At 49.0% G+C, this 20668-nt stretch overlaps 1 protein-coding gene and 1 long non-coding RNA gene across 4 annotated transcripts in view; one reads left to right on the top strand and one right to left on the bottom strand.

The window, feature by feature from the left end:
- Positions 1-20668, top strand: part of GTF3C1 (general transcription factor IIIC subunit 1) — an 85827-nt gene that overhangs the window by 23157 nt on the left and 42002 nt on the right. For all 3 annotated transcript variants that reach the window (XR_003309655.1, XM_026455390.2, XM_023192947.2), the window contains exons 7-10: positions 13320-13472; positions 15952-16067; positions 17449-17758; positions 18484-18701. Coding sequence is in view for 2 of the 3 variants with exons in the window: in XM_026455390.2 (XP_026311175.1) it covers positions 13320-13472; positions 15952-16067; positions 17449-17758; positions 18484-18701 (797 nt within the window). In the remaining variant the exon portion in view is untranslated. The remainder of the gene's footprint in view (positions 1-13319; positions 13473-15951; positions 16068-17448; positions 17759-18483; positions 18702-20668) is intronic.
- Positions 1625-6904, bottom strand: LOC111526923. The gene is made up of 3 exons (XR_002726527.2): positions 6788-6904; positions 5329-5562; positions 1625-1978 (listed from the first exon to the last, which is right to left on the bottom strand). It is a non-coding gene; the product is annotated as an uncharacterized LOC111526923 (long non-coding RNA).

Genomic DNA, 20668 nt, shown 5'->3' with positions numbered 1-20668 from the left:
CCTGACCTCAGGTGATCTGCCCGCCTCAGCCTCCCAAAGTGCTGGGATTACAGGCGTGAGCCACTGCACTCATCCCTCAGTATTTGACTTTGAAGTCTAACGGCCTGAATGCCTAAAATACTCAGGGCCTGTGGAGCTAGTAATCATTTTTATTTCCTGTCCTGTTGGAAGAAAGGTGTTAAGGAAAAGACAGAAGTAATTTATATTTAAAGTAAAGAGAAACTAAGGAGAAACTTCAGTTCCTTAAAGAACCTTTTTTGCTAGACAGGCAACTGTAGAGAAAGGCTTCTCCTGAGCCTAAGGTCCCTGGAAATTTAACCAAACTAACTTGAAACTAACACCTCACACCTGAATGGACTTGAGAGTAAGACAGCCCTGGGTTAGAATTCTTGTTCCGTCACTTATCTGGTAAGGTGACCTTTAGCAAGTGATTTGATCTCTGTATACCTCAGTTTCCTCACCTGAATTATCTAGGGGATAATAGTACCCGCTTTCCAGGATATTGTGAGACTTACAGGTGACAGTAGACATAGAGCAGGGCCACAGGCTGATGACACACAGGCCCAATCTAGCCATGTGTTTTGTTTGGCTCACGGTGTTTGTTTGTGTTGAATTTGTTGCTGGCATTTAAAAATCAGAAATTTTCACCTAGAAAGTCTGACTGTCAACTTCTCTGTAAAAATGCAATTAGGCAACATTGAACTTCATTCCTTTATTAGCAGTCAGCTAGGCAGAGGGATCTGCCCCATTTCGGAGGGGCTCACCTTCCCCTCTCACCATGGACACCTGCTTCCCACTGTGTAGCCTGCGGCCTGCCTCACGCTGGGATGTCATTTGCCTGACCCTTGAAAGTAAGTTCATGCATAGGACCCGTTGCCCAGTGAGTGGTTTCCATCATCTTGAGGCCTGGTGCTGGGACAAGAGGACTTTCCAGAAGAAAGATCAGCATGACTTACAGCGCAGACAGTGGTGGCTTTGGCTCCTTGTGCTGGATTAAGGCAGCAGGCACCAAGATGATGATGGTCAGGATGTTTAGATTGTCACACGCATGCACAAGGAGCCATTCTGATGGCTGGAGGGATGATGTCTTTGCCCACATTGTCACCCACCTCTCTGCTGCTGCGGCTGGAAACCTGGGCTCGTGGTGAGTCCTTCCCTCACTTCCATGGCACGCTGTAGCTCAGTTACTCATCTGTGTGAGTTCTTTCCAGCTAGCTCCTGAGCTCCTTCAGGGTGGTGACCACACGCTTTTCATGCGTTATGTCCTTTTTAAAGGCTGTGCAGTGTCTGCTTGAAACAGGGTAGACACTAAGCAGATGCTGAGCAAATTTAATTTAATTAAGTGCCACTTCAGTTACTTTCCATACGTAGGAGGCAAGAGATGAAGGCAGTTTTCAGGGTTTTTTTGCCTTGAGCTTTGTCTTTCCAGTTTGCAAAATTAACATAAAACCTTCCCTCTAAGGCATTATGGAGGAGATAAAGCTCAAATAATAAATAAAGATGATGTATTATTTCATTTAAATTTACAGATATACCTGGATCTAGTATATGAATTATTTCTAAAACTCCTTAACGAATTTGGATTTAGGCATCTTTCAAATGCATATTTCACTGCACAGAAGGCTTCAGTGATCTGTTTTGCAAAAAGCAAAAAAACTTTAGTAATGTAAACAGCCCCGCTGAACTGATCTGTTTTGCAAATTTGGATTATTTTCTTCAAGTGTTTACCAGTCATTCTGTGTTTATTAAATTGTGCTGAGAAAAGAAAGGGAGAGAAGTAGAAGTGAACTCAGCGTCTGTCGGAAAATGATCACAGTTGGAAACAACTCACAGAAATTGTGCTCCCTGGGGCTAATGACTGAGGCGGTCAACTGGCTGGTTTTTCCAGGTTGTCACAAGTTCAGCATTGAAAGGACTGTGGGGTGAAGTAGCTGTGAATGAGATGGACTCTCTCCTCAGAACTGTTGCTCCTGTGACCCTAAAAAAAAAAGTTCAGTAAGATTTCAGGACATGAGATCAGTATACAGAAGTCCATAGACCTGCTGTGCACAATCTGAAAATGAAATTAAGAAAACAATTTTGTTCACGGTAATTTAGGAATAAATTTAACAAAAGAAGTACCAAACATATACTCTGTGAAAACTACAAAATGTTGCTAAAAGTTAAGATTTATGTAAATGGAAAACATCCCAGGCTCCTGGATCCAAAGACTTCACAGTATAACGAATCTACTGATTCCATACAGCCCGTGTGAGAATCCCAACTGACTCCTCAGAAATTAACAGGCTGATTCTAAAATTCACAGGGAATGCAAAGGGACCCAGAGAGCTAAAACAATCCCGAAAAAGAATAATAAAGTAGAACTCACACTTCCTGTTTTTTAAACTTACTGCAAAGCAGTAGTAATGGAGACAGTGTGATATTGACACAAGGGTAGACAGATAACCGAATAGAACTGAGAGTCCAGAAATAAACCACACATCTATGGTCAAATGATTCTTGGCAAAAGTGCCAAGCCCATTCGATGGGGAAGGTGTGGTCAGTCATGAAAGGCCATGACTGTATGGTTCCATTTATAGGAAAGTCCATAATGGGGGAATCTGGGAGTAGATAGTGAGTGCTTAGGGCAGGGGTGCGGGGAGAGAGGAGCAAGAAAGGGTTTGAGGTGATGAGAATGTTCTAGAATCGACTGGTGATGGATGCAGGGGCCTGTGAATATAGTAAGAAATCATTGACTTGTACAGATTAAATGGATGAATTGTGTGATATGCAAATTATATCTCAATAAAGCTATTAAAATTTTAAAAAGTAAATAATAACCAAGAAACCTAGCAGGGTATAGCAAATTAAAGTATGATAGTTAAAATGGCCAACAGGCACAGTTAAAAAGTTAAAGTAGGATTGATGTATACAAGCTAAGAAAAAAGAAATGAACCATAGTAAGAATGATTAAAATGCAACAAATAAATCCAAAAGTTTAAAGGAGCTTTGAAACCAAAAGACTGGAATTAAAAAGAATCAAGATTAGAAAAACAAAAAAGATAAAAGGTGAACATGAACAGAAAAAGAGCAAAAAAAGATTGTCAGAGATGTTAAAAGCCTAGAAAATTGATTATGCTGGAGGGAAAATGGTTAAAAAGTGATTAAAGAACACTAGCTTAAAAAATGAATAAGAGAAATAAAAGAAAGACATGGTAATATGGCAGAAGCTCTGTTGAAAGCAGGAACTTTAAAGAGGGGTAAGAGCCCCAAGGGTGTGAATTTCTGGGCTGAGTGACTTCTGCTGAGTCCTAGACAGTTCTCTGGAAGGGACCCAGGCACCTGGGCAGCGCCCTTTGCCGGGAACTGGCCTCTTCCCTCCTCTTTGCTCTCCTCCAGGAGGGACCAGCCACTCAGTCCTGCAGACAGCAGGAGGCTTTGTCCTCCCTCAGCAGGGAAATGTGTTGTGTTTCTTGGAAGAGCACACTGGGGACAGGTAGGAGGAGTGTGAGGACTAGGGAAGAGAAGCAGGCTGGAACAGGATGGGTGACTGGCCGTGCGCTGAGGGAGAGGCCCTAAGATTTTCTTGTAAGACCTCTCTAAGGTGTAGCTGGCTGATGCCTGTGCAGGCTGAGAAGGGAATGCTCCCTGCGCTAGGAAGAGTTGAAGGCAAGTGTCAGAACTTGTGAGCAGGGGAAATAACTGTACAGGGTGAGGGCCTGGCAGCGGACGGAGGTATCCATGGGACCAGTGCAGCGACTGGGATGTTTCTCAGTGAGGAATATGGCCTCCTTAAATGGCGCCTGGCTGAGAGCCCTCAAGAGAGGTTCGCTGCTGCTGTTAGCACTGCACGGTTGACACCAGCCCTTCCCATCTATTGATCACACTTCAAGAGCACTGGGGAGGCTGGGCGCCGTGGCTCACACCTGTAATCCCAGCACTTTGGGAGGCCCAGGTGGGCGGATCACTTGAGGTCAGGAGTTCAAGATCAGCCTGGCCAACATGGTAAAACCCCATCTCTACTAAAAATACAAAAATTAGTTGGGCATGGTGGCAGGCACCTGTAATCTCAGCTACTTGGGAAGCTGAGGCAGGAGAATCGCTTGAACCTGGGAGGTGGAGGTTGCAGTGAGCTGAGATCGCACCTCTATTCTCCAGCCTGGGTGACAGAGCGAAACTCCATCTCAATAAAAAAAAAAAAGAGAGAGAGAGAGCATTGGGGACCTCAAGTCAGCTACCAACTCAGCCCAAGGGTTTGGGGAGGTGATTGACTCAGAAGCTGTACACCAAGAGCATTTATATAATTTTCTGAACCCTTGTAAACTTCCATGTGTACTATTGTCAGTACCCTTGTTTCCTCGCACAATTAGTGAGAAAAACCTAAGACCCTGTGGGCTTGTCTAGAGGCACTAAAAAGAGGCAAGAACTGGGCAAGATGCCATAGTGTTATCCCATTTTGTGGTCAGTCTTGGAATGGAGGGAAGTGGAAAAAACTTCAAGATGACAGTCCAGGCAAGGCTGGCTGGGCATGGTGGCTCATGCCTGTAATCCCAGCACTTTGGGAGGCTGAGGCAGGCGGATCATTTGAGGTCAGGAGGGAGACCAGCTTGGCCAACATGGTGAAACCCCATCTCTACTACAAATACAAAAATTAGCCAGGTGTGTTAGTGCACGCCTGTAATCCCAGCTACTTGGGAAGCTGAGGCAGAAGAAACGCTTGAACCCAGGAGGTGGAGGTTGCAGTGAGCTGATCACGCCATTGCACTCCAGCCTGGGCGACAGAGTGAGACTCCGTGTCAGCAAAACAAAACCAGACCAAACACAAGGTCTCACTCTGTCTCACCCAGGCCAGAGTGCAGTGCTGTGATCATGGCTCACTGCAGCCTTAGCCTCGCAGGCTGAGCAATTCTCCCCCCTTAGCCTCCCAAGTAGTAGGACCACAGGGGTGTGCCACCACACCAGCTAATTTTTTTTAAAAATTGTTGTTTTGTAGAGATAGGATCTCACTTGTCGTCCATGCTGGTCTCGAACTCTTGGGCTCAAGCGATCCTCCTGTCTTATCCTCCCAAAGTGCTGGGGTTACAGACGTGGGCCACTATGTCCAGCCTTGTTTCTTTCATTCTAGTCCTTCTAACCATACAATCCTGTCAGTACTATTTTCTTTCTTTCTCTCTCTTTCCTTTCTTTCCTTCTGTCTCGCTCTCTTTTTTCTTTTCTTTGTTTTTCTCTTTTCCCCTCTTTCTTTTTCTTTATTTCACCGATGAGAAAACAGAGGCACACGTCCCTTGCCTGAGGTCAAGAGCTGGGCAGTGCTGGTGCAGGGATTTGAATAGAGTGTCGGTTACTTACCCTGCTGCCTCCCATGTGAGACTAGGCTGAACTCAGGAGGAAGTGGAAATCGGGTAGGTGAGTGCCTGGGGCCTGAGCCTGGCTGGGACACTGGCTAACGGTAAAACCAGCCTAGGACAGCTCCCAGGGGCCTGAGGGTCTGTGGATCTGGGCTCCCTTCCAGGCCTTCCTCCCTCCAAGCCAGCTTCCGTGTCCACTGCAGAAATAGCTTCCAGTCAGTCCCAAACATCATGCCTACAAAATAAACAAGAAAATATACTATGGTTGGCATAGAAACCTTCCACAGCTACCTTTCTCTGTATCCTCACCTTCATTCCTGCCCTCTCCCCTCCCCTTGCCCAGTAGGCCCCTTTTGCATCTCAGCGCCTTTGCTCATACCCTTCCTTTTGCCTGCAACACCTGTCGTCTTCTGCCTTATCAGACAATTCTTAGTATCATTTACTGTCCCAACCGAATGCCACCTCCTCTCTCTGCTGTCCCCTGCCTAGCCCCATCCTGCCTCTTTCTCATTTCCAAGCTCTGTGCATGCTTAAAGCAGGGTCCTGAGGGTGTTGTAGCACATTTCCCAGCATGGTTGGCTGGCCCTGCTAGTAGTCAACCAACCAGAGAGCATGCGTTGAGTACCTAATTTGCCTCAAGTGTTACGCTAGGGCCCTTGAATGCATTCATTCATTTAGTCCTTACTACCAGCTTGTTCTAGGCATGCTGTTAGAATTACCCTCATTTTACCCATGAAGAACTTGAGGCTCAGAGAGGTAAGGAGCTTCCCCATGGCTGAGCCAGAATTCAAACCCAGGCATGTGAAGCCTGAGCACACTGTCCTTCCTGTGCTGCCTGCCAGCCTCTCTCTCACACACACAACCTTTTGCAGGGGCAGGAAACCTGTCTCTCTCATCTGTTTGTGTTCTGGGTCCAGCACAGAATAAATGCTTGTGGAGTCAAATCGAGTTAAAGGCCCCAAGCACTGTCTGATATTTTCAGCCCAGGTGACTGGGTATGCCACTTGATCCTCCAAAGCTGTGCATTTCCAAGGTTGTAGTAACGATCAGAGTTGTAAAAGCAGTAGCAAACATTTACAGAGCACTACCTCCACGCCAGGCGCTGTCCTAAGGTTTCTGTGAGGAAGATACTATTATTGTCCCTATTTTATAGCTGAGGAAACAGGCCTAGAGGCCATATTACATAGCCAAGTTATACAACCAGCAAAGGCTGCCAGAGGCAGGGTAACACCAGACAGATTGACTCTGGAGCCCATAATTTAACCTGTACCACCATTGCCCTGGGGTGTGTGCTGCAGCACCCCCACCTCTGTCATTCAGTGTTCCCTGAATTCTGTGCTTTCAGCCTGTGGCCAGGCGTGTGTGTGTGTGTGTGTGTGTGTGTGTGTGTGTGTGTGTGTGTTTTGGGCGGGGTTGGGGGGGAGGTAACACTGAATTTACGGGACATCTGCCTGGCTTACCAGTAGGACTTTCCCATTGCTTGTGATCCTTAAAGAGGAAAGCTGCCGTGGGGTTCGTTTGTTCCCATCTTGATTTTGTTCTTTCTTGGGTTGATCACAGTTGAGAGTGTCATTTTGCTAGGAGGCCAGATGGATTTTTCACTGGGAACGAGAGAAACACAGACTGTTGGTTCCACCTCACAGCTACTCTGGTTTTTCCTTTGCAATGAATCGTGCTTTCTGATAGAAATTTGAAATTCTAGCCTAACCAGGTGGCCTAGTGTGGAAGGCATCGGTTAGATCACATGACCACTCTGAGTGTCAATTTTCTTCTCCTAAAATGGCAATAATAACTTGCAGAAGCCATGTGGTTAGTAAGTAAAATCGCTTCCGAAAACACCAAACACAATGGCTGGCTCATACTAGGTGCTCCTTAAGAAGTCACTCCTTCTCTTTTTCTCTTCTGGGTCTTCAGAATGTTGGAATGAAGTCCATCTTGGATCCTGGACACAAAAGATCTATGTGATTCCTTTGTGTTGGACTGCTAATATTAGCATGTCATGTCTTTAAAATGCCTGAAACTCCTCGTGCCTGTGGGTGGGTGCTGGTTGTATCTTACCTGCCTTTTGTTCCTGGGAAGAAAGCCCTGTGTCCAGGGACCAGGGGTTGCCATTAGCAAGTCCCCAGTTCCTCCCAGGGGAATTGCTGGTCACTGAGGTGGTAGCTTAAATGGGGCAGTACGCCGCAGTCACCCTGGATGACGTGCGCTTACTTGGGTCTTGCTCTGCCCCTGTGGGTTTTGGCTTTAGCTGACTTGTAGTCTGGAACAGGTACCTTCAAAAAGGCAAGTAGGAGCCAGAGGGATTTTAATAATAGAAACTGAAATTCTGAGGCTGCTAAAACTCTAGAACTGTCGGAAAGGCACACAGGGCTGGTGGAACTCCTTCCGGATGGTCCCTTGGAATCACAAGGCACACACTACACTGTTCCGTCATTTACCTGCCTGATCTCTTACAGTTCTCCCCACAAGGCTAAACACTGTCACCAGCCCTAGTTTTCAGGCAAGACACTTGAGGCTGAGGGAGGTCAGCCACCTTGTCCGGGCCCACCCGACACAGCAGCAGGGCTCACAGCCAGCTCTGTGGCAGAGAGTCTGGCTTCCCCACCACAGTGCTGGGCTGCCTCTCCAGCACAAGGTTTCTAAAGGAAAGATGTGCACCAGGCTCAACTCGGTGGCTCATGCCTGTAACCCACTACTTTGGGAGGCCAGGGTAAGAACATCACTTGACGCCAGAAGTTGTAGACCAGCCTAGGTGACAAAGCAAGATCCCATCTCTACAACAAATAAAAAAAAAGATCCGAGCGTGGTGTTGTATGCCTGTAGTCCCAGCTACTCGGAGGTGAGGTAGGAGGACCGTGTGAGCCCTGGAGTTCGAGGCTGCAGTGATTGTGCGGCTACACTCCAGCCTAGGCAACAAAGCGAGACTCTGTCTCAAAAGAAAAAAAAAAAAAGATGTCACGACATGGGGAAAGGAAAATGTTTCTGTGATTGGTATGTTGTGAAAGAGCAAAGCCAGACACAGCTTGGTTAAATAAAAGAGGGCTTACTTGCCAGGCAGATACAGAAGAGAGTCAGCGCAGTTGGGATTCACAGCAGAGAAATCATCTATGCCCTGTGGGGCAGGCAGAGCCACAGATCCCACGGCCAAAACATTCGGAGAGTCACTCCAGGCCTTCTGGAAGCACAGCCGCCTCACGCTGGGCCCAGCCTCAGCTGTGGCCCACCCACAGCACCTGCTCCGGGTCATGGGTGCCTTGTGGGTCCTGGGGCTGATGATGCCTATTGTGGTTGCACAGAACAGCTCATAGTCCTCCCGCATCGCCCTCAGCCCCCATGGCCAACAGCTGAGCCTCACGCTCAGAACCAGAGCAGGGGGGCGCCTTCCCACGAGTCTCCAGGAGTCAAGCCATCATGACCAGAGGGCAGCTTTGGGGCTTATCCCACAATAAGAGGGGGCCCCCGCCACCTTGAATGCCACTGATGTTTGTCATGCCTCTGCGCCGTGCTAGATGCTGGTGGTACTATTCAGAATAACTCCCCTACTGGCCAAGTGCATCCACTGCAGGCTGGCAGCCTGGGCTGACTGACATCCTAGCTCTGCCACTCCATAGCGCCATCACTTTGAGCAAGTGCCTTAGCTTCCGCATCTGTGAAATGGAGCTTACGGGGACCTGCCTCCCTTGGGGTTGTGGGATTTTATGGGTTAATTCATGTACTGCCCTTGGCATGTGCACTTGCTGGTGCCTGGCTCCCAGCAAGTGCTAGGTGGTCATGTTGAGGGATTGCTCCATGCCAGCCTCTGTACAGATGTTGTCTCGGCCATGCTAACATTAACCCCGTGACACAGAGAACACTGTCATCCCATTTTGCAGGTCGGAAAACAAAGAGTCATACTTGGTAATTTCCCCAAAGTCACAGACATGGGGAGCTGTGGAACTTGAGATGGAAACACTTCTCTGCCTGGCCCTGGAGCCCGAGTTCATCCCTACCTTCCCTCCAAACGTTTATTCAGGAGGTAGTTGTGCCATTTGTTGGAGGCGGGCATGGGATGGATGTCAGTTTCTCCACTAGCAGAGAGGTGAGGACGGTGAACCAACTTGCTGGGGAGAAGAAGGGTTTTGTTTTTTTGTTTTGTTTTGTTTGAAACAGGGTCTCACTCTGTTGCCCAGGCTGGAGTGCAGTGGTGTGATCGTAGCTCACTACAACCTCAAACTCCTGGGCTGAAGCGATCCTCCTGCTTCAGCCTCCTGAGTAGCTGGGACTACAGATGCACACCTCCAAAGCCTAGCTAATTTTTTGTATTTGTTAGGGAAATGAAGTCTTGCTCTGTTGCCCAGGGTGGTCTTAAACTCCTGACCTCAAGTGATTTGCCTGCCTCGGCCTCCCAAAGTGCTGGGATTACAGGCATGAGCCACTGCGCCCAGCCAAGATCAGAAGCTTTGAAGGCTGTGAGGCTTTTTCTCTTTTTTGCCTACTGAGGTCACGAGTTTACTAGTACCGTTTCTTGCCTTCCACCATGTTTATTTTGAGGGCTGTCCTGTGTGCCTTTTCCTAGCTAATTAGCCTCTTTTTTTTTTTTTTTTTTTGAGACGGAGTCTCGCTCTGCCGCCCAGGCTGGAGTGCAGTGGCCGGATCTCAGCTCACTGCAAGCTCCGATTCCCGGGTTCACGCCATTCTCCTGCCTCAGCCTCCCGAGTAGCTGGGACTACAGGCGCCCGCCATGTTGCCCGGCTAGTTTTTTGTATTTTTAGTAGAGACGGGGTTTCGCCATGTTAGCCAGGATGGTTTCGATCTCCTGACCTCGTGATCCGCCCGTCTCGGCCTCCCAAAGTGCTGGGATTACAGGCTTGAGCCACCGCGCCCGGCGCTAATTAGCCTCTTAAGGAAGTTTAAAAGGAGAAGAAATAGCACTGGGCCACTGGCTGAGGACGCCTTGGGTCTGACTCCCCTAAGTGCTGTGTTGTGCTGCTGCTCAGGCAGAAGCCAGCATCCCTAACCCCCGGGTCACTCAGCTATTCCCAGTCACAGGGACGTTTTGAATCGGGGCATCTAAACCAAAGGTTTAGAGCCTGGACTCTGGAGCCAGACTGCCTGGTAAATGCCAGCTTCTTACTGGCAAAGGGACATTTGTTTGTGTGAATTCCTCAGCTCCTTAGTGTTCTCATGTGGGACTGGAGTGATCACCCTTACCTCCTCTGGCCATGGTGAGGGTCAGTTCATAGGGCATACAGGGAGCCTAGGACAGCATCCAGGATGTAGTACTGGATAAATGGTCATAGTGTTACTAGGAGCAATAGGTTGCTCATGTGAGCAGCATGGTGGGGTGGGGGTTGGGAGGGGTTTGACTAGAGGACAGTCTAGGGGAGAATGGCATGGTGGTCTTGTCTTCCTGTGTGCTGGGTGTGTTGGCCACCAGCTGCTAGAGGTGCTACTTGTAGAAAGGGAGCCTGGCAGGGGACCCCGTCCCAGTGCCCGAGGCTTTAGATAGTTCTTACTCATGTCCACAGTCCCGAGAGTCCCCTTGTCCCCATATTTCCCCTCCTGATTGCTTAAGCCTCCCATTCTGAAAGAGAGGGATTGCAGGAGAGGGCAGGGCAGGGGCCTGGAGCACAGGGCAAAGCCAAGAGGGACGGCAGGGGGCCCGGTGGGGACCCGGCAGGAGCCGAGGCTTCAGGCCTGCGCTGGGGCCTTAGGTTGCCTCTAATGAAAAGCCGTGTCCTGGTGGACTTTCTGTTGCTGTGAGGAGTGGAGGGGTCAGCAGTAGGTTGGTGCCTCGGGACCACTTCTGCTGGCCACTTGCCCTAGGCTGGCTCCCCCTAGAGTGTCTCCTGAGGTCTGTTGAGTTCCAGGCATCTCCTGAGTTCCAGGCCCTAAGATGCTTATTTGTGAACTTCACCGGCAAGCCACATGCTGTGCCCCCAGAAGAACCTCCTGCTTGAGTGGAGGTGGCTGGTCCTGACTTTCCTCGGACCTCAGTCTTCTGTGCTGTCGGGGGTGGCATTTCACACTCGCAGGCAGGGTCCTGTACTGGAGGGCTGGGCTCCAGGGCCAGAGTCAGTGCCCACTTCTTGCTGTAGCACCCAGGATTCCGTGCATCCACGTGCTGATGAAAGCTGGTGGAGAAGCTGTCCCTATTATTCTTATGACTACTGCAACAAATTACACCAACCTAGTGACTTCAAACCACACAGATAGATTACTATCTGAAATGGCTTTCACTGGGGTAAAATCAAGATGTTTGCAGGGCAGTGTTCCTTCTGGAGGCTTTAGAAGAGAACTCATTCCCTGGCCTTTTTTAGTTTCTGGGAGGCACCTGCATTCCCTGGGTTGTGGTCCCTTTCTCTGTTTTCAGACCTAGCAGTGTAGCATCTTCCAGTCTCTCACTCTGATCCTACTGCCTCTCTCTTTTAACGACTTATTGTTGTTGTTTAGTGTTTTGTTTTGAGACAGGGTCTCTGTCGCCTGGGCTGGAGTGCTGTGGTGTGAGCCGGGCTCACTGCAACCTCAACCTCCCAGGCTCAAGCAGCCCTCTCACTTCAGCCTCCTGAATAGGTGGGACTACAGGCACATGTTACCACACCTGGCCGATTTAAAAAATTTTTTTGTAGAGTTGTGTCTTGCTATGTTGCCAAGGCTGGTGTCGAACTCCTGGGCTCAAGCGATCCTCCCTGCTTTGGCCTCCCAAAGTCCTCCCTGCTTTGGCCTCCCAAAGTGCTGAGATTACAGATGTGAGCCACCATGCCCAGCCTAAGGACTCTGTGGTATTACATTGAGCCCACCCAGATAATCCAGGATAATCTTATCTCAAAATGTTTAACTTCACCCTGACAACAATGACCCCCAAAAATCCACAACGTCTTAATTTAATCACTTCTGCAGAGTCCCTTTGGCCATGGAAGGCAACATGTTCACAGGTTCCGGGGATGAAGACGTGAACATCTTTGCAGGGCAGTTTTCCCACTCCGGGTAATCGTGTATCACAGGGTATCTTGGTGTTCATGTTGGAGACCGGTGACCCTGACTGAGTCACTTTTCCCGTCACTTACAGGCTGTTGGGAGCCTGGACAAGTTATTCAACCCCTCTGTTCCCTAGCGTCTTCATCTGAGGGTTGTTGGGACCGAATGAGTTAGCACATGTCAAGTATCAACAAGTCCCCATTTTTCCTTGTACCTTTTCTAGTTCTTACCTACATGTACACTTATCTTTCTCTCGTTATAGCCGTAGGCACAAGTGTGTTATTTTTTCCCCATGTTTTACTTTTGTAGGTTGCAGTATAGGTGCAGTGCGATGATTTGAAGGCAGACACTAGTCCACAGAAAGTGAGGTGGCTGGTAGGTATGCCACCCTCCACCCCCGTTGCTGGTTTTTTTGTAATACTCATAAGATCGCTCTGATGCTATAAAGAGTACTATAGTGAACCTATTAGTACTGATAGCCTTGTCCTCCTTTTGAGTTGTTTTCTTGGAATAAATGTTTACACTCGGAATCGTTGTAAAATCCCCTTGAAATGCTCTAGAAGAGTTATACAGCTCGTTTACACTGCGGCCACACCTTATTGGCAGTGAGTATTAGCTTAAAAGGAAAAAGATGTTTTTTATCCTTTTGGTAAATACCGCTTGCGTGCCTGCTGAGTGAGGGCCGTGTCCTGGGTGCTGGGAAGAGACAGGCACGTCTCCTGTTGTCATGGAGCTGGTCTCTAGCAGGAGAGGGCGACTTGATTTAACAGAACTAATAGCACCTCGTTATTCCTTCCATTTGCATTGTTTTCTTCCCTCATTCTTCTAAAAACAAAAAGCAGCTTTATGGAATACAATGTCAGGTCTTATGGTCCAGGATGAGCCATTTTTAAACCTCCGGACATGGTGATGTGTGTGACCTTTGTGGGGATCTCTGTCTTTGCCGACATGTGCTGTGATATTTCAGAACCCCTCACCTCCCCCACGCAGTGCTGCTTTCACTCATTGCTGGAAAACCCGTGCTTGTGTTGCCAGGGACCGATGTCATGGTTCGGTGCCTCAAGCTGCTGAAGGAATTTAAACGGAATGACCATGACGATGACGAGGACGAGGAGGTCATCTCCAAGACAGTGCCTCCCGTGGACATCGTGTTCGAGCGGGATATGCTCACGCAGACCTACGACCTCAGTAAGTCTTGTTCCCACACCAGCTTGGATGTGGTTCCCGAGAATCTGAGTCAAGAAGTGCTTTGCCCACATGTGGAGAGAGGACTCTGCTATAGAGAATGTAATACAATGGGAAGCGCCTTGGTTCCCCGGAAGGGTTCAGGCTTTGAGGTCAGATTGGAGTTTGAATCCTTGCTCTGCCACTTAGCCATATGACTTTAATGAGGTCTCTGAGCCCCAGTTTCCTCATCTGTAAAAGCAGGCATTTTAAAGTTCTCCAGAGACACAGAATCAGTAGGAAAAATATACGTAGATGTATGAGAGGGAGCTTATTAAGGTAATTGGCTCGTGCAGTTATGAATGCTGAGAAGTCCCACTAGCTTGTCTGTGAGCTGGAGGCCCAGGGAAGCATCAGAACTAGGGAAGCCGTGGGAGCATGTCCCAGTTACCTAAGGATGGAGAGCCTGGAGTTCTGATGGCCAAGAGCAGCAGCAGAGGGGGCTGCAGCTCCAGAAGAGAGGGCAAGTTCGCCTTCCTCTGGCTTCTTGTTCTGTCTGGGCCCCTGGCTGATGGGATGGTGCCCGCCCACATGGAGGGCAGATCTGTCCCATGTAGTCCACTGAGTTACACACCAGTCTCCTACAGAAACACCATCACAGGAACACCCAGAGATAAAACCTGACCAGTGATCTGGGTATCCCTTAATCCAGTCCCATTGACACCTAAGGTTAACCATCACATATCGAGAGCATCAGCACTAGCACATTATGAGGATAAATGACATCAAAATAAAAGAGCTGCTATAGGGTCTGGTGCATAGAAAGCACTGAAAAAAGAAAGCTATTACTATTATTATTCAAAGGTTCAAGAGCTATCTATTGTTTTCTAAGATTGGTCTGGTGTTACCACAGGCCAGGAATCTATGATAAATGGGCAAAGAAAACATTCTCTCTAATTCCTAACCCTTCCCCCAGGTCCCCTAACTTCTGTGTAGGACAGCAGTGACCTAGTGTCATAGGTGGTGTGGCCTCAGGTCCCTGCCGGGAGGACAGAGCAGAAGGTGAAGCGGCTACAGGGGATCTGACTGAGCTGTGGGGTCGGCCCAGCCTTTTTGGAGGGCTGTTTGGTAGCTCCCTTCACATCTCTCAGAATGGGTTCCTCACAGCACAGTTGGGGAAACGCTCCCCTTAACTCTTTCTTTTTTCTCTTTCTTTTTTTTTGTTTTTTTTTTTTTTGAGATGGAGTTTCACTCTTATTGTCCAGGCTGGAGTGCAATGGCGCCATCTCAGTTCACTGCAACCTCTGCCTCCCAAGTTCAAGTGATACTCCTGCCTCAGCTTCCCAAGTAGCTGGGATCACAGGCATGTGCCACCATACCCGGCTGATTTTTTTTTTTTTTGAGATAGAGTCTCACTCTGTTGCCCACGCTGGAGTGCAGTGGCGCGATCTCGGCTCACTGCAAGCTCCACCTCCTGGGTTCACGCCATTCTCCTGCCTCATCCTCCCGAGTAGCTGGGACTACAGGCGCCCGCCACCACGCCCAGCTAATTTTTTTGTATATTTAGTAGAGACGGGGTTTCACCATGTTAGCCAGATGATCTTGATCTCCTGATCTCATGATCCGCCCGCCTTGGCCTCCCAAAGTGCTGGAATTACAGGCGTGAGCCACCACACCCGGCCAAAAGGAAGATACTTCTGAAAAGTCAAAGAACTTTGCCACCAAGTCTGCCTTGCGGCTCATGTGCTTTACTGCTGGGACTCCCTGCCTACCTCCCAGTTCCTAAGCCAGCTCCTTCCTGGAGTTCTTAGTTCCAGCTTAGTAGGATGCATTTAAAGGGCCTCTGAGCGGCAGATATACTCACAGTCCTGACATACACCAGCTTATGACAGCCCAGGAGTGAACAAGCTACACACAGCAACAGTGGGGCCCAGTGGGCTGCAAGTCATTTACTCCAGAGCTGAGGAATACCATTTCCTTTCAAAGTCCCCGCCTGCACGACTCTTACGGGACAATGTAATAGTCAGGGTCCACAGTGCCTCTGTGTCTATCAAGAAATACTGGGAAATGAAGAATACACATTAAAAAAAAGTTCTGAATTAAAAATTATTTTGATGCTTCTTAAAGAGGTCAGTTTCATTGATCTGAAACAGTTCATTCATGCGAAAGGGCTACTTTCCTGCCATTGGGTAAAGCCTATTGGGTTCCTGCATTTTCGTATTTCAGCTGTTGATCACCTGACATTTAGTATTTTAAAGTGGTGTTGTGAGATAGTAAGCTTTCAGACATTAGCTGTTAGCATTACTAGCCTAGCATAGTATATTACTCAGAGGCTTGGGAGGGAAGCATGCTTGGGAGGATAAGGGAGAGAAATGGCGTATGTTTTGTTCTGTCTGTTAATTTCACAGCATTGAAATGTCTGCTGAAAAAGTGGGCTGGAAACTGACTTGTGCAGAACAGCTCCTTTGCAGCCATTTGGGTTCATGTGTATTGTTTCTCACAGTTGAGCGCAGAGGCACGAAAGGAATTTCCCAAGCTGAAATCCGAGTGGCTATGAATGTGGGAAAACTAGAAGCAAGAATGCTGTGCCGACTCCTTCAAAGATTCAAAGTTGTCAAGGTAACATCCTGAGCCTTCCCTCAACATCCCTTGTCTTTGGAGGTGCGTGCGGTATATTCGCTAAGGAGTCAGAAGATTCGATGGCATGACGTGTGTCAAGGAGGCAGTTGGCCTCCCCGAGGCTGAGTGCAGTCCATAGCCATGTTATGTCTCTCCCTCACTGTGGTTCCTGTTTGTCTTCACTTTTTTAAGAATTGAATGACTTGTCAGCTTTGAAAAGTCAGAAAGTAGCCGGGCATGGTGGCCCACACCTGTAATCCCAACACTTTGGGAGGCTGAGGCGGGTGGATCACCTGAGGTCAGGAGTTCGAGACCAGCCTGGCCAACATGGTGAAACCCTGTCTCTACTAAAAGTACAAAAAATTAGCCAGGCGTGGTGGTGCATGCCTGTCATCCCAGCTATTCGGGAGGCTGAGGCAGGGGAATCACTTGAACCCAGGAGGCAGAGGTTGCAGTGAGCCAAGTTGGCACCATTGCACTCCATCCTGGGCAACAAGAGTAAAACTCCATCTCAAAAAGAAAGAAAAGTCAAAAGGTGATGTGGCCACCCCAGGAGCCTACTCCCATGTGGGGATAGTCAGCTGGGGCTGGCCACTCTATCCACCTGCTTCAGACAAAGCAGTGCTCTCCAGGGTTCCACCATCCCCCCCTGGCCCTCCTTCTCATGCATGTTACTTGCCTGGTGCCTGGGGACATCGAGTTGGCCAGCTATGCCTGTCTGGCACTCTTCTTTTGTAATTCAGACCTGTGGTCTCAGCCCCTGACATGCCACTCTCGTCTTGCTCACAATCTGGTCATCTGGCTGGAAGGCAGTATTATAGTTGGGTGAATGACTGCAGCACACTTAGCCCTATCCTGGCATGTGGTGGTACCTAGATGTTACTCTTTTCTTGTCAAAGGCCCTGGGAAGAGCCCCTTGCCCTGTTCTGGAAGTTAAATTGGGTGTGGATCACTGATGCCCAGTCCACCAATCCTCATGGCAGTGGCTAAGTGGAGCTCGCGTTCTCCAGTCTAACTTCAGTGTGCATCACAAATGCTTGCTGCTTACTGACCGTTTTGTTTGGGCCACGTCCTGTCCCAGGCACTGGGGCTATATGGAAGGTTAAGTCAGGGCCCTGTCCCTGGGAAGCTCATAGCCTCATAGAGCAAACACACATTCAGGGTTGTACTTCAGAAAAGGATCCCTGTGGAAGCAAGACCTGAGGGATTACAGAGAGGAAGAGCCTGGAGGAAGCATCAGTGTTGCCCAACGCAGGGCCCAGGCAGTAAGACAGGAGACACAGAAGAAAGCCAGTAAGGAAATAGACGCCACAGACCACCTGAACCCCTGTGGGTGTGATGCCCTCTTTGCAGTCGGATAAACATATCTTATTCCCTCTAGGGATTCATGGAAGATGAAGGTCGGCAGCGAACCACCAAGTACATTTCCTGCGTGTTTGCAGAGGAGAGTGACCTAAGCCGGCAGTACCAAAGAGAGAAGGCCCGCAGTGAGCTCTTAACCACCGTGAGCCTGGCATCTATGCAGGAGGAGTCACTTCTGCCTGAAGGCGAGGACACCTTCCTCTCTGAGTCAGACAGTGAGGAGGAGAGGAGCAGCAGCAAGCGGAGACGCAGAGGGTCCCAGAAGGACACAAGAGCCTCTGCGAACCTCCGGCCTAAGACCCAGCCTCATCACTCCACCCCAACCAAGGGTAGGGAGCGCGTGGGGCGGGTGGGGGCTGCATGCATTGCACTGCTGGGCACCTGCAAGAAACACCCCTTCAGTTCAGCAAACGCCTGCGGTTGCCCTTGGAACTGTCCTAATGAGAAGCCCGATGCTGTCACTTGTACCACATCATTATGGGTTTGGAGGAGAGGGTCCTGTGGTATTTCCTGGCTGCTTGCAAATCACTTCTTCATGGCCCGTGTTTTGTTTGCTTGTTTTTACTATTAAAGGATGGAATTTCATAAGCTTCCTCTGCCCCCTCCCCTCCAGCAGTCTAAGACTCCTCCAAGTTTTTAGTTTAGTTATAGAAAACTTTTTTTAAATGCATAGAGAGTGGTGCTGATGACCCGTTTGCAAATCTGGTACCCAGCTCTGAGCCCCTTGGGGACATTGTTAAATGTCCAGCTTAGGAGGGACTCCTACTGGCATTTCATAGGTAGAGGCCAGGATGCTGTTTAACATCCTGCAATACACAGGACAGCCCCTGACACAGAGAATTAACCGACCCAGACGTCAGCACTGGCCAGGTGGAGAAACCCTGCTGTAGATGAGAGGCCAGAAGGAGGGGCCCAAGCTACTGCTGGTCTACTTCCCTCACCTTTCAACTGACTCAGCAGAATCCTCTGGCCCATGTCGTCTGGTCTGACTGCCAAGCAGGAATGCCCTCCTGGCCTCCCCCTTGATTTGTTCTACCTCTTTCCTCCACCACAGGTGGGTGGAAAGTTGTAAACCTACACCCAGTGAAAAAGCAGCCACCCTCCTTCCCAGGAGCCACTGAAGAGAGAGCCTGCCAGAGCCTTGCCAGCAGGGACAACCTCTTGGATACCAGCAGCGTCTCAGAACCCAACGTGTCCTTTGTCTCCCACTGTGCGGACAGTAACAGTGGTGACATAGCTGTGATTGAGGAGGTCCGGGTGGAAAACTCCAAGGTCAGTGCATGCAGAGGGAGGGAGTTGTCTCCGAGAAGGAGCCTGTGGCCTCATGGTTTCTGTGCTTAGGAATCACACGATCACAGTGGAATCATCCACAGCAAGAGTGCTGCGTGCCGAGGCCTGCCTGTGCTTCCTGCCGAGGCCTGCCTGTGCTTCTCGGGCAGTAGCGCGGTGCTCATTTACACACCACCCTCGTGCAGCCTGGGCCCTACGCAGAGATTGTCTGCATGGTTATCCACCTAGTGGCTTATTGATTTCCAACAACTTATTCTTTTCAGTTAGATTTATTTTAGAGGGAAACCTTTATGCCTAATTTAGATCAATGGTTCTTACCCAGTTTTACCCCTTTTCTGTTCATTGGATTCCACAGCTCTCTATGGAGTCCGGATTGGCATTTACCCCAGGGGACATTTGGCAATCTCTGGAGACAGTTCTCAGTGCCACACTTAGGGAGAGGCTGCTACTGGCATCCAATAGGGAGAGGTTAGAATGCTGTTAAACATCCTACAATACACAGGACAGAGCTTCACAGCAGAGAATTTCCTGGCCCAAATGTCAGCACTGGCAACGTGGAGAAACTCTGCTTTAGATAAATGGCCAATATTGTTTGTCATAAAAAAGAAAGTAATCATAGAATAGATACAATAAAGTCAAAACTGTATTAGTACATTCCAGCCAGTTACTGTTATACATCAAGGAGTTAAAGACACAGTGAAGTCAAACCAGTACTTTCATCAATATAATTGGAAGGATTAAAAGACAGTTGATAAGGAATGCCTTTCCCCATTATGTGATTCAGTTCACCTAATGCCATGTCAATACTGGACACACAACAGTACCTCAGACACTGTCAGTGCCACCCTCTGTATTTTGGAAACACTGAGTAGAGAACGAGGCACCTAGCACGGAGTAGTAAATGCATGATCTGGGGTGGCTTTTGATGGTGTTGCTGCTGTTTGTTTATGTATGTTTTTTAATTAATAATTTTTTTGAGACAGAGTCTTGCTGTGGTGCCCAGGATGGAGTGCAGTGGTATGAGCTCGGCTCACGGCAACCTCCGCCTCCTGAGCTCAAGTGATCTTCCTGCTTCAGCCTCCTAAGTAGCTGGGACTGCAGATTTCCTCTTCTGCAGGCACGTGCCACTGCACCTGGCTAATTTTTGTATTTTTTTATAGCGATGAGGTTTCATCATGTTGCCCAGGCTGGTCTCAAACTCCTGGGCTCAAGTGATCTCCCAACTCAGCCTCCCAAAGTGCTGGGATTCCAGGTGTGAGCCATGCGCCTGGCCACTGCTGTTTCATTCAGCCCTGTAAGGTCAATGTCAGCTTTGGTCTGTGAGAGGAAAGCGAGGCCCCAAGGGATAGAGTAACTTGCCTGTGCAGTCCCTACCCTATGCCACTTCTCCCTTTTTGGAATGGTGGCCTGTGCTTTGGAAGTATTTCTATGGCAGAGGTGATGGGGCGTGGGGTTGATTTTTTTTCTAGACCCTTTCAGGCCTTTTCTGTTCATTGGATGCCACAACTCTCCATGGAGTCAGGATTGGCATTCTTTCTAACCAGGGAGGCTGGGCCTGCCAGCAGTGGAACCCAGCAGGTCCCTTCGAGTCCCGCCTGCCTTTCTCCCCCTGCCATCCCCTTTGCACCTCTGTGCACTCCCACCAGGTCTTAAAATCTCTAACTTGTTTCCTAGCTCAGCTCTTCCTCTCACTGATGGAAGTCCATTCCCAGAGTAATGGCAGCACCGTGGTCCTCCCCACATCCTTGCTGAAAAGAATGGCACCCTTTCTGCTTGCCTGGAGGCTCTTGGCAGAGCACGTTCCCTTTGCTGTCCAGCAGCCCCGTGGAAAGTGGCTAGATTTACGCACATGATTTTCCCCCACACTTTTCACCCTGAAACACAAGGGTGAACAAAGGACTTTCTGCCCCTCTTGGGACCCTTCTTGAATCTTTGATTCTTTCCCCTTC

This window comes from Piliocolobus tephrosceles, chromosome 17 (genome assembly GCF_002776525.5).
Source record: "Piliocolobus tephrosceles isolate RC106 chromosome 17, ASM277652v3, whole genome shotgun sequence".
Taxonomy (NCBI): domain Eukaryota; kingdom Metazoa; phylum Chordata; class Mammalia; order Primates; family Cercopithecidae; genus Piliocolobus; species Piliocolobus tephrosceles.
This window is presented reverse-complemented; position numbering and strand designations above follow the sequence as displayed.